The sequence below is a fragment of the Pristis pectinata genome, chromosome 3, assembly GCF_009764475.1.
Source record: "Pristis pectinata isolate sPriPec2 chromosome 3, sPriPec2.1.pri, whole genome shotgun sequence".
Taxonomy (NCBI): domain Eukaryota; kingdom Metazoa; phylum Chordata; class Chondrichthyes; order Rhinopristiformes; family Pristidae; genus Pristis; species Pristis pectinata.
Window position 1 is genome coordinate 2,741,604 of NC_067407.1, and position 12,992 is coordinate 2,754,595.

Here is a 12,992-nt window from a genome sequence, read left to right on the forward strand (position 1 = left end):
AACATCGGAGTCAGGCATTGGAGGTGGAAATTAGGAACCATTGTGTCTGGTGAAATCCTGTGGGGATCTGAATCACTTCTTCAAAGTGGAACATCGAAATCTTAGTCTCTATATCTCTCTGGATATGTGCTTTCAGCTGTTAAGGGGTATTCAGCGATTCAAGGGCAAAGGCAAGTCAAGGGAAGGGAATTTCAGAGACGGGGACATTGGGATCCCACAGCCCACTGGGTATGGAATTCCATGGAGCTGGATTTTGGAGAGTACTCCTGTATCATGTTTAGTGCTGCTGAGGGTAAATTGGTTTATTATTGTCACTTGTACTGAGGTGCAGTGAAAAACTTGTCTTGCATACTGATCGTACAGATCATTTGATTACACAGTGCATTGTGGTAGTACAGGGTAAAACAATAACAGAATGCAGAGTAAAGTGTCACAGTTACAGAGAAAGTGCAGTGCAGGCAGACAATAAGGTGCAAGGCCATAACGAGGTAGATTGTGAGATCAAGAGGATGTGGAGGTGCTGGGTTTCTCTTGTGGTCAAGCAAGTGCATCCATAATTGTCTCATCCGGTTACTGATTCAGTTCTCGGGTAGAATGAATATTGGTGTCATTGAGTCATAGTGCACGGAACAGGCCATTCAGCCCTTCATGTCCAAGCCAAACATTAAGTACACATCCACTCCAATCCCATTCGCCAGCACCTAGTCCGTACCCTTCTCTGCCTTGGTGATTCAAGTGCTCGTCCAGATACTTGTTAATTGTTATGAGAGTGTCTGCCTCCCCCACCCCCTCAGGGAGTGTGTTCCAGATTCCAAATCTCCCCTGGGGAGGAATTTCTTCCTCAAATCCTCTAAACCTCTTGCCTCTTATCCTAAACATAAACTCTCTAGTTTTTTGGACACCTTTGGCATGGGAAAGAGTTTGCTACCATCTCCCCTCTCGATGCCCTCAGATATTTGTACAGCTCTATCAGGTCCCCCTCAGGGTCCAAGGACAACAACCCCGGTGTCTCCAATCTCACCTCTTAACAGAAGCACTCCATCCCAGGCAATATCCTGGTGAACCTCCTCTGCACTCTCTCCAGTGCAGTCACGTCCTTCCCATTGTGTGGTGACCAGAACTGTGCACAAACCTCCAGGTGTCACCCAATCTGTATTTTCTAGAGTTGTACCGTAATCTCCCTTCTCTTATATTCTATGCCTTGGTAATGAAGGTAACCGTCCCAAATATCTTCACCACCTCATCCACCTGTGCTTCTACCTTAAGGGAGTCATATCCCTCTGTCCTCAAACTCCCTCCCTAGGGCCCTACCAATGTCCCCCTCTGCTGGCTACCCTTCCCTGGAGACACCAGACACTGCAGATGCTGGAACCTAGAGCAACACACAATCTGCTGGAGGAACTCAGCAGGTCGAGCAGCATCTGTGGGGGAATCCTGAAGCAGGGTTTCAACCCAAAACGTTGACAATTCCTTTCCGCCCCACTTGACCTGCTGAGTTCCTCTGGCAGGTTGTGTGTGGTATCCTTCCCTGGAGCCCCTTGAAGAAGCTGCTCCATGTCAGTCAAGTGTTCAACCCCCGAGCTATCAAACCTGTGGGCAGCTGGCTCCCGCCCGGTTCCACAGTCCCTGCCACACAAGTAGAGGCTGCCTTTTGGCTTGGGCTGCTCTGTCTGCTTCACTTTTTCTGTTTCCTTTTGATGCATCAGCATTTGAGAAATACAAGAGGGCAGATGTCTGTCTTGTCTTGAATATGCCAGCTGTGAGTAGATAACACATGCTTAGTCACAGAGTCCTACAGCACAGAAACAGGCCATTCAGCCCAACTGGTCCTTACCAACCATTGGGCATCCATCTGTACTAATCCCTTCTCTTGGCACCTGCTCCATAGCCTTCTGACTGAAGAATTCAAGTGCTTGTCTAGATGCTTCTTAAATATTGTCAGCAACATTTCTTCCACCACTCTGCATTCCAGGTACTCACCTCTCTCTGGGTGATAAATGTCCCCCTCAAATCCCCTCTAAACCTCTTCTCTCTTCCCCTAAATCTATGTCCTCTAGTTTTATCTACCTCTGATGTGGGGAAAAATTTCCTGCAGTCTACCCTATCTATACCCCTCATAATTTTATACACCTCAGTCATGTCCCCTCTGAACCCCCTCTACTCCAGGGAGAACAGACCCAGCCTCTCCGCTCTCTCCTCATAACCGAACTGCTTCATCCCAGGCAACATCCTGGTGACGTTCCTCTGCACCCTCTCCAGCACTCTCACATCCTTCACGGTGACCAGAACTGCACGCAGTGCTCCAGCTGAGGTCTGACCAATGTCTTATAAAGTCAGAACATAACCTCCCTACTTCCATATTCAGTGCCCCAACTAATGAAGGCCAGTATCCCATACCCCTTCTGGAACTCCCCTTCTGAAGTACAGTCCCATTGCCTTTCATGGAAGTGGATCTCAACGCATTGCATCGTGTGTTTGGTACACCCAGTGGGAAATGAATCTCTCCCTTGGAGAACAAAAAAACTGCAGATACTGAAAATCTGAAATAAAAACTGAAAATGCTGGAAACGCTCAGCAGGTCAGGCAGTGTCTGTGGAGAGAGGAATGTTACAGTTAATGTTTCAGGTCTGAAACCTTTCAGCAGGAGTGGGAAAGAGAGAAAAGAAGTTAGTTTTCAGTAGCAGAGAAGGTTGGGGAGGGGTGAGTAGAACAAAAGGAAATATATCTGATAGGGTGAGACCAAATTAGTTGATTGATAGCAGCATTTAGAATCAACTTGTTCCTCTTTGTCTGTGTTACGTGTTGTTAATAGCAGGGCTGTGGGACAGAGAGAGAAAAACTGAGCCAAAATGATGATGGTCAATTCTGATATGGACAGAAAGAGAAAGTGAGTTACCTGAAGTTGGAGAATTCGATATTGGGTCCTGCAGGCTGCTATGTGCCGAGATCGAAGATGAGAGTTTGGTACCACAAGCTTGTGTAGGGACTTGTAACAGTGCAGTGTGAGTGGGATGGGGAATTAAAGTACCTTGAGATAGAGTCCTAGAGTCACACAGCACGGAAACAGGCCCTTCGGCCCAACTCGTCCATGCCGACTGTGTTGCCCAGCGAGCTAGTCCCACCTGCCCACGTTTGGCCCATAGCCCTCTAAACCTCTCCTATCCATGTACTTACTTAGATGGCTTTTAAATGTTGCTGATGTGTCCGCCTCAACCACTATTTCTGGCAGCTCATTCCAAATACGCCCCACCCTTTGCATGAAGAAGCTGCCCCTGATGTCCCTTTTAAATCTCTCGCCTCTGATCTTAAACCTCTGCCCTCTTGTTTTTAGCACCCCCTCCCTGGGAAAAAGACTGTGTGCTTTCACCCTGTCTATGCCCCTCATGACCTTATACACCTCTATCAGGTCACCCCTCAATTTCCTACATTCCAGAGAATAAAGTCCTAGTCTACACGACCTCTCCTTGTAACTCAGGCCCCCAAGTCCAGGTAACATCCTGGTAAATCTTTTGACCAGGAAATCTGTCAACCGTCAACCAATGCACTGTTGTAGCACTGGAAGTAGTTATTGGAGATGGAAATTGTGAATCTTTGTTTCATGTAATAAATAGTGGAGATCTGAATCTCTTCTTCAAGAGGGACGTTGAAATTTTCAGGACTAAACTAAGATCGATGGTTGTTTGCTGTTAGCTAATAAAGGGAATCAGGCAATTTAGAGCATAGATGGGTAAATAGGGTTCTGCTACATCAGCCTTGATCTGTTAAAATGCCTGAGGGTTGTCTAATTACTGCAGCCTTCTGAACTGTGAATTTCACACATTTAATGTGGAACGTTGACATTATAATAATATTGGATTTAAAGCAAGACTGGATAAACATCTGAGGGGAAAAAGGATTAGAAGATTGCAGAGGTGGGGGGGGGGGAGGAACATTGTTAAAAGATTAGGAGATGGATATTTAAAAAAGGTGTCTGGGGACTTCTTCTCTCAGAGGGAGGTGAAGCTGTGGCGTTCTCTGCCCCAGGGGGTGTGGAGACTGGATCACTGGGGGGGTTTAAAGAGGAGGGAGGTAAATGTTTGAGAGATCAGGGAACTGAGGGCGATGGGGAACTAGCACAGAAGGGGAGGTGAGGCCTGGGGCAGATCAGCCATGGTCACAGTGAATGGTGGGACAGGACTGAGGGCCCGAGTGGCCTCCTCCTGCTCCTATTTTCTCGTGTGTTACGAGCCCTGTGCTGAGCGAAAACAGTGACTTATCTGATCTGTTGGGCGAAATGGCACTTTTTTTTGTGCTGTAAAAACGATGTAATGTGAAGTGTTAACTTGAAAAGTGGGTTGTACCTAAATGCACTCTGTAGAAAAATGTTTCAGTTGTGAGATTTCTGCTTAAATTCGGTCTTTAGGCAAATTTCTCAGTTGATTGCTTCCTATGCAAATATGCTTCCTTTTTTTAAAGCCTGTTGTTTTGAAGGTGACTCCCTCAATGTCAAAAGAGCTTTAATTTACACTCTGCTGAGAACACTGTGGCTCATAAACAATCTTAGCAAATTTACAAAAAAAGCAGCAAATATCATGTTGAATATAATCAGAAAATCCAAAATGTCACTGCAGAGATGTGACCTGATCTTGCTGAGAGAGGAGCAGGTTCAAGGTTTCAGGTCACTGACCTTTCATCAGACCTTATTTTCATTTCAGAGTTCTAACTTGAAGAATTATCAACAGGGGTTGGTGCCTGGGACTCCTGTTATTTGTATTTATAGAAATGATCTGGATGCGAATGGACAAGGCTTGATCAGTAAGTCTGCAGACGACACAAAATTAGGAGGTGTTGTTGATAGTGAAGAAGGTTTTTGTAGATCACAGGGCGATCTTGATCAGTTCGGGCAGTGGGCCGAGGAGTGGCAAATGGATTTCAACACAGATAAGTGTGAGGTGATGCATTTTGGAAAGTCAAACCAGCGTAGGACTTGTACTGTGAATGGTAGGGCACTAGGGAGTGTAGTGGAACAGAGGGACCTAGGAGTACAAGTGCACAGCTTGTTGAAAGTGGTGTTACAGGTAGACAGGGCAGTGTAAAAGTCATTTAGCACGCTGGCCTTCATCAGTCAGGGCCCTGAGTATAGGAGTTGGGACATTATGTTGCAGTTGTACAAGTTGTTGGTGAGGCTGCACTTGGAGCACTGTGGACAGTTTGGTCGCCCTGTTACAGGAAAGACGTGGTTAAACTGGAAAGAGCACAGAGGAGATTTACCAGGATGTTGCCAGGACTCGAGGGCCTGAGTTATAGGGAGAGGTTGGCCAGGCTGGTTCTCTATTCCTTAGAATGTAGGAGAATGAGGGGCGACCTTATAGAAGTGTTTAAAATTCTGAGAGTCATAGATAAGGTGGACGGTAACAGTCTTTTCCCCAGGGTAGGGGAGTCCAGAACTAGGGGGCATAGGTTTAGGGTGAGAGGGGAAAAGGGACCTGAGGGGCAACTTCTTCACACAGAGGGTGGTGAGTGTATGGAACGAGCTGCCAGAGGAAGTGGGTGAGGCAGGTACAACAGTGTCATTTAAGAAGCACTTGGATAGGTACATGGAGGGCGGGGCTTGGAGGGATATGTGCCGAACGCAGGGAATTGGGACTAGCTGGGTGGGCACAGTGGTTGGCATGGACTGGTTGGGCCGAAGGGCCTGTGTCCGTGCTGTATTGCTCTGTGACTCTAGTTATGGCCTTACCCTGGAGTAGAAGGAAAGGACATATAGCTGATAGGACGAGATGCAATGAGTTAATTTAGAGCAGCATTTCGAATCATCGTTGGTCAGTAGCTGTGGATGAACACTGGAGCCCCAGTCGCCTCTCCCAACTTCCCTTCCATTGAAGTTCATTGTCACACCCACAGCTGAGTTGCTGCAGACCATTCGGAAGGAGGTTTAGAGTCACAGAGTGGTACAGCACAGAAACAGTCCCTTCGGCCCACCACATCTGTACTGACCTTTTTGCCCAGCTGCACGAATCCCATTTGCCCACATTAGGACTGTATCCCTCTACACCCTGCCTATTTAATTGTCTGTCTGAATGTCTCTTAAACGCAGTGTCTGTACCTGATTCCACCCCCTCCTCTGGCAGTGAGTTCCAGACACCAACCCCTCTCTGTGTAAAAACACCCCTCAGACCCCCTTTAAAACTCCTTCCTCTCACCATAAACCTCTGCCCTCTTGTCTTTGACACCCTGACCACAGGAAAAAAATTTCTGACTATCTGCCCTGTCTATGCCTCTTATAACTTTATAAACCTCTATCAGTCACCCCTCAGCCTTCCTCGTTCCAGGGAAAACAAGCCCAGCCTGTCCGATCTCTCCCCATGACTAAAGCCCTCCAGCCCAGGCAACGTCCTGCTGAGTCCCCTCTGCACCCTCTCCAGCACGACCACGTCCTTCCTGCAGTGTAGTGACCAGAACTGCACACAGTGCTCCCAGTGCGGTCTAACCAGAGTTTAGGGTAGGCACGGTATTGTAGCGGTTAGCGTAACGCTTTACAGCGCCAGCGACCCGGGTTCAGTTCCGGCCACTGTCTGTAAGGAGTTTGTACGTTCTCCCCGTGTCTGCGTGGGTTTCCTCCGGGTGCTCCGGTTTCCTCCCACATTCCAAAGACGTACAGGTTAGGAAGTTGTGGGCATGCTGTGTTGGCGCCGGAAGGGTGGCGACACTTGCGGGCTGCCCCCAGAACACTCTACGCAAAAGATGCATTTCACTGTGTGTTTCGATGTACATGTGACTAATAAAGAAATCTTACCTTACCTTAAAGCTGCAACATAATGGATTCATGTAGTCATAGATCAATACAGCACTGATACAGGCCCTTCAGCCCAACCAGTCCATGCCAACCACAGTGCACACCCAGCTAGTCCCAAATTCCTGTGTTCGGCCCATATCCCTCCAAGCCCCGCCCCTCTATGTACCTACCCAAGTGCTTCTTAAATGACACTGTTGTACCTGCCTCACCCACTTCCTCTGGCAGCTCGTTCCATATACTCACCACCCTCTGCATGAAAAAGTTGCCCCTCAGGTCCCTTTTAAACCTTCCCCTCTCACCCTAAACCTATGCCCCTTAGTTTTGGACTCCCCTACCCTGGGGAAAAGACTGTTAGCATCAGATGTTGGGATGTTTCCACCAGTGGGAGAGTCTCGAACGAGGGGACGCAGATTTAAACGACCACTCCCTGATCTTCCAACTGAGGTGCGTAGGGACTTCTTCTCACAGAGGGAGGGGAATCCGTGGGATTCTCTGCCCCAGAGGGTGTGGAGACTGGATCACTGGGGAGTTTAAAGAGGATGGAGGTAAATGTTTGAAAGATCAGGGGACTGAGGGCGATGGGGAACTGGCACAGTAGAGGAGGTGAGGCCTGGGGCAGATCAGCCGTGGTCACAGTGAATGGTGGGACAGGGCTGAGGGGCCGAGTGGCCTCCTCCTCCTCCTCCAGTGTTTTTTCATTATTATACAAGTGAATGTTCTCCACAAAGCTGCCACAATGAACGTCCATTTTTAAAAGAGGGATACTGCATTCAGTCGTGGTTTTGCCGGTGGTAACAAGCGTCCCATGTTCACAGGCTCTGGAAAAATTGCGGCCCTACCTGTGCGACAAACTTATTGCCGAACGGCACTTCGATTACTTGCGAGCGAAGAAGATCCTGTCCAAGGAAGACACGGAGGAGATTTCCTACCAGGTATCGAGCAGGCGAAAGGCAGGAAAATTCCTGGACCATCTAACGGAAAACCCCAAGGGCCTAGACACGCTGATCAGTTCCATCCGACGGGAAGGAACGCAGAACTTCCTGGTGCAGAAAATCACAGATGAAGTTCAGAAAATTAAAAATGAGAAACTGTTCCAGAAAGGTAAATCAGTCATCTTTCCCTCCCCACACTTCCACTGGCAGCAGGATTAGTATGGAGGGTTGGCATGGATATGGTGGGCTGAAGGGTCTGTTTCTGTGCTGTGTGCGTTTACAACAGAGCCTTCATTATCTTTGCTGAGCTTTCATCGTGTTCACAGGGTAGAATCTGCTGCTTTGTTTCAGCACCTTCCCCCCAACACCCTCCCCAAACTTTAGTGGTAATCTTTTGATAAATTGTGAGCGACCCTGTTCCTTTCTCCACAGACGCTGCCTGACCTGCTGAGTGTTCCCAGCATCTTCTGATTTTACTTCTCTTTCTATGTTTTGTTTTTACCTCACTGGGTCTCACCAGTCATAGAGGAATACAGCACAGATACAGGCCCTTCGGCCCAACCAGTCCATGCCGACCACGGTGCCCACCCAGCTAGTCCCAATTTCCTGCGTTCGGCCCATATCCCTCCAAGCCTCGCCCCTCCATTGTACCTATCCAAGTGCTTCTTAAATGATACTGTTGTACCTGCCTCACCCACTTCCTCTGGCAGCTCGTTCCACATACTCACCACCCTCTGTGTGAAAAAGTTGCCCCTCAGGTCCCTTTTAAATCTTTCCCCTCTCACCTTGGACCTAAGCCCCCTAGTTTTGGACTCCCCTACCCTGGGGAAAGGACTGTTACCGTCCACCTTATCTATGCCTCTCATAATTTTAAACATTTCTATAAGGTCGCCCCCCATTCTCCTACATTCCAAGGAATAAAGACCCAGCCTGGCCAACCTCTCCCTATAACTCAGGCCCTCGAGTCCTGGCAACATCCTGGTAAATCTCCTCTGTGCTCTTTCCAGATTAACCACATCTTTCCTATAACAGGGTGACCAAAACTGTACCCAGTGCTCCAAAGGCCTCACCAACTGCAGCATAATGTCGCAACTCCTATACTCGATGCCCTGACTGATGAAGGCCAGCGTGCTAAGTGACTTTTTCACCACCCTGTCTCCCTGTGACGCCACTTTCAATAAACGATGCACTTGTACTCCCAGGTCCCTTGTGCCCTACCATTCACAGTACGTCTGATGCTGGTTTGTCTATTGGGGAGCCAATTTCAGACCAAATTAACAAAAACATACTTCTTCATTGAGTTTGGGCGCAAGTGGTTAGCGCAGAATTTATTGTCCACCCCGATTACTCCTTAGAGTGATACAGCATGGAACAGGCCCTCTGCCCCATCCAAACCATGGCAACCATTAACCAATCATTCTAAGACTAACCCTACATTACCTCTATTTCATTCTCCCCACATTCCCGTCAACTCCCCCCAGATTCTCCCCCTCACCCACACACTGGGGGCAATTTACATCGGCCAGTTGACCCACCGACCCGCACGTCGTTGGGACGTGGGAGGAAACCGGAGCACCCGGGGGAAACCCGTGCGGTCATAGGGAGAACGTGCAAACTCCACACAGACAGCGCCGGAGGTCGGGATTGAACCCGGGTCTCTGGAGCTGTGAGGCAGCAGCTCTGCCCACTGAGCCACTGTGGCACCCCCTACTGGCTTGCCCTTTCGGAGGGCAGTGAAGAGTCCACCAGTTTGCTGTGGATTTAGACTCACAAGAAGGCCAGAGCAGGTTAACTGAGGGCTATGAGTGAACCATGTGGGTTCCTACAACAATCCAGCACTCTGATGGCCAATACTATTCATTCTGCCTTTTTATTCCAGACGTGTTTAACTTTCACAGTTGCTACAGTGGATTAAGAACATAGAACATAAAACCAGCGCAGGAACAGGCCCTTCGGCCCACCATATCTGTGCCGACCATGATGCCAAGCTAACTAATCCCGTCTGTCTGCACACGGTCCACATCCTGCCATTCCCTGCCCATTCATGTGCCTGTCTAATTGCCTCTTAAACGTTGCTATTGTATCTGTCTCCACCATCTCCCCTGGCAGCCCATTCCAGGCACCCACCACTCTCTGGATAAAAAACTTTCCCCCTTTCACCTTCAATCTATGCCCTCTAGTATCTGACGTTTCCACCCTGGGGAAAGGATTCTGATTCTCCACCCTATCTATGCCCCTCATAACTTTTATAAACTTCAATAAGAACAAGAACATGTCTCTCAACAATCGAGTCTCTGCGCTGATGGCCTGGGGATTTCTCCTCCTCCCCACCACATAAATTGTGTAAATGTATTTCCGGACTCCCTCAGTATCAAACAGTGTCACGAACCAGCAACAAAAGAAACACACTGAGCATGATTTAGTGTTAAAAACTATTTTATTAATCACTACTTATGATAATACGTAAAATAAAAGTAAAAATGTTAGTATGTTAGAATTCAAAAATGTTAAACCTCGAACGTTAACCCCAAAACTAAACTCTTCGTGTGTGTGTGTGACAAAGTCCAAAACTCCCAGTTCCGGAATGGTTCTTAAAGTTCAGTTCCGCAAGCCATAAGGTGAAACATGAGCAAGGGCTTCTTCAACAACCACCGTTGTCTGAAGATAAGACGTAGACGTAGAGAAACATAGAGAGAGTAAATACGAAATCCAAATGTTCCACAATGGAACCCAAACGACACTCCAGCGTTTACTCGGTAGTGACTTCCTCACCCCGAAAAGCATCCGAACCGTGGTCGTCCACATACAAATACCTGTTTCCTTCTACAGGTCAGCAACAAAGTGAACTCCACCGGATTACTTCCAACTTCCATACATGGATTTCAGTGGCAAACACAGTTATTGTTTCTCATCCATCGATAGAGAAAACAAGCAGGCTGGTGTCTCTCTCCCTTCTCTCTCTCTCTCTCCTTCTTTCTTCTTCTTCTGACCTCTTCAACAACGTCATTACGTCCTTTATCTTCTATTGACGTAAGCACGCCCCACACACACAAATACACACACACTCTCTATCTTAAAGGGACTTTCACTGAGTCCGTAACAACAGTCAGTCGGATGAGTAAAGTCCACTGATAAAGGCCGGCACCTGCTGCTGAGATCCTGGAAGAGCTGCAGTGTTTCATATTGAGCAGCACGCTCTTGTGATGGGATTGTTGAGTCCCCTGGCAATGTGCAGCCTTACCCTTGCTGCTCATTGTTGCTAAGGCAGGCAAATCTACTTGTGCTGTGATTGTCCCCCATTGGATGATAAAGTCATACAGCACAGAAACAGGCCCTTCAGCCCAGCTTGTCCATGCTGACCAATCTATACTGTTCCTCATTTACCAGTACTTGTTCCATACCCTTCTCTGCCTTGATGATTCAAGTTCTCGCCCAGATACTTCTTAAGTGTTGTGAGTCTCTGCCTCCACCACCCCCTCAGGCAGTGCGTTCCCGATTCCAAACCCCCTCTGGGGTAAATAAATCTTCCTCCGATCCCTTCTAAACCCTTTGGTATAATTGGTGGACAGTGAAGAAGGTTGCCTAAGGTTACAACAGGATCTAGAACAACTGGGAAAGTGGGCCAAGGAATGGCAGATGGAGTTTAACTCAGGCAAGTGCAAAGTGATGTGTTTTGGGAAGTTAAACCAGGGCAGGGCACACATGGTGAATGGCAGGGCCCTGGGGAGTGTTGTTGAACAGTGAGACCTTGGGGTACAGGTACACAGTTCCCTGAAACGCAGGTACAGGTAGTCAGGGGGGTGAGGAAGGCTTTTGGTGTGCTTGCCTTCATCAGTCAGGGCATTGAGCAAAGGAGCTGGGATGTCATGTTACAGCTGTACAAATCGTTGGTTAGGCCGCAGATGGAGTATTGTGTGCAGATCTGGTCACCGCACTATAGAAAGGATGTGATTAGTGTCGAGAGGGTGCAGAAAAGATTCACAGGAATTTTGCCGGGACCGGAGGGGTTGAGTTTCAGAAGAGACTGGACAGGCCGGGACTGTTTTCCCTGGAGCGAAGGAGGCTGAGAGGTGACCTTATAGAGGTTTGTAAAATCATGAGGGGCATAGATAAGGTGGATGATCACATCTTTTCCCCAGGGTAGGGGAGTCTAAAATTGAGGGCACAGGTTTACGGTGAGGGGAAAGATTTAAAGGGGACTCAAGGGGTAACTTTTTCACACAGAGGGTGGTGGGTGTGTGGAATGAGATCCAGAGGAGGGGGTTGAGACGGATACAATTACAAGACATTTGGACAGGTACCTGGATAGGAAAGGTTTAGAGGGATTTGGGCCAAATGTGGGCAAATGGGATCAAGTGTAGAGAGGCAGAAACACTGGAGAAACAAAGCACTGCAAATGCTGGAATCTCGATGAAAAACACGATGATGCTGGAGGAACTCAGCAGGCCAGGCAGCATCCGTGGAGAAAAGCAGGCGGTCAACGTTTCGGGTCAGGACCCTTCTTCAGGACTGAAGATAGGAAAAGGGGAAGCCCAATATATAGGAGGGAAAAGCAGAGCAGTGAGAGGTGGACAGAAGAGGGGAGGTGGGGTGGGCACAGGGTGGTGATAGGTAGATGCAGGTAAGAGACAGTGATGGGCAGGTGCGGGGAGGAGGGGAGAGCAGGTCCACCGGGGGATGGGTCACAGGTGAGGAGGGGGAGGGAAAACAAAGGGGGTAGAAAAAAGAGAGAGGCTGGGAAAGGGAAGAAGGGAAGAGGCCTGGTGGTGGGGTGGGGGGGTCAGTGTGGGGAAGGGGGGTGGGGATTATCTAAAGTGGGAGAATTCAATGCCGTTAGGCTGCAAGGTTCCAAGAAGGAAAATGAGGTGCTGTTCCTCCAGTCTGCGCTTGGAATTCTCCTGGCAGTGGAGGAGGCCGAGGACTGACATGTCAGTGATAGTGTGGGAGGGGGAGTGGAAGTGACTGGCGATGGGAAGGTGCAGATGCAGAGAGGCACCTTGGCCAACAAGGCCTGTTTCTGTGCTGTATAACTCTACAACTCTACACCCTTAGCCTGAATGTCTGCCTGCTTCTTTTAGTCACCTCTCCTTTGGAGACAGGTTTCCTACTGTCTCCCTATCTGCCCTTTACAGTAAGCCACGCCAAATCCTGCATTGTATGTCCCTCTGCAGTTGGCATGGATGTGATGGGCCAAATGGCCTCCTAGAACAGTACAGCACAGGAACAGGCCCTTCGGCCCATGATGCCCGTACTGAACGATGCCAATTTAAACAAGGCCCATCTGC

General features: G+C 48.6%; 1 protein-coding gene across 1 annotated transcript in view; it reads left to right on the top strand.

Moving 5' to 3' along the window:
- bcl10 (BCL10 immune signaling adaptor) overlaps nt 1-12,992 on the top strand; it is a 37,378-nt gene that overhangs the window by 21,337 nt on the left and 3,049 nt on the right. The window contains exon 2 of the mRNA XM_052013094.1: nt 7,591-7,876. Coding sequence (XP_051869054.1) covers nt 7,591-7,876 — 286 coding nt within the window. The remainder of the gene's footprint in view (nt 1-7,590; nt 7,877-12,992) is intronic.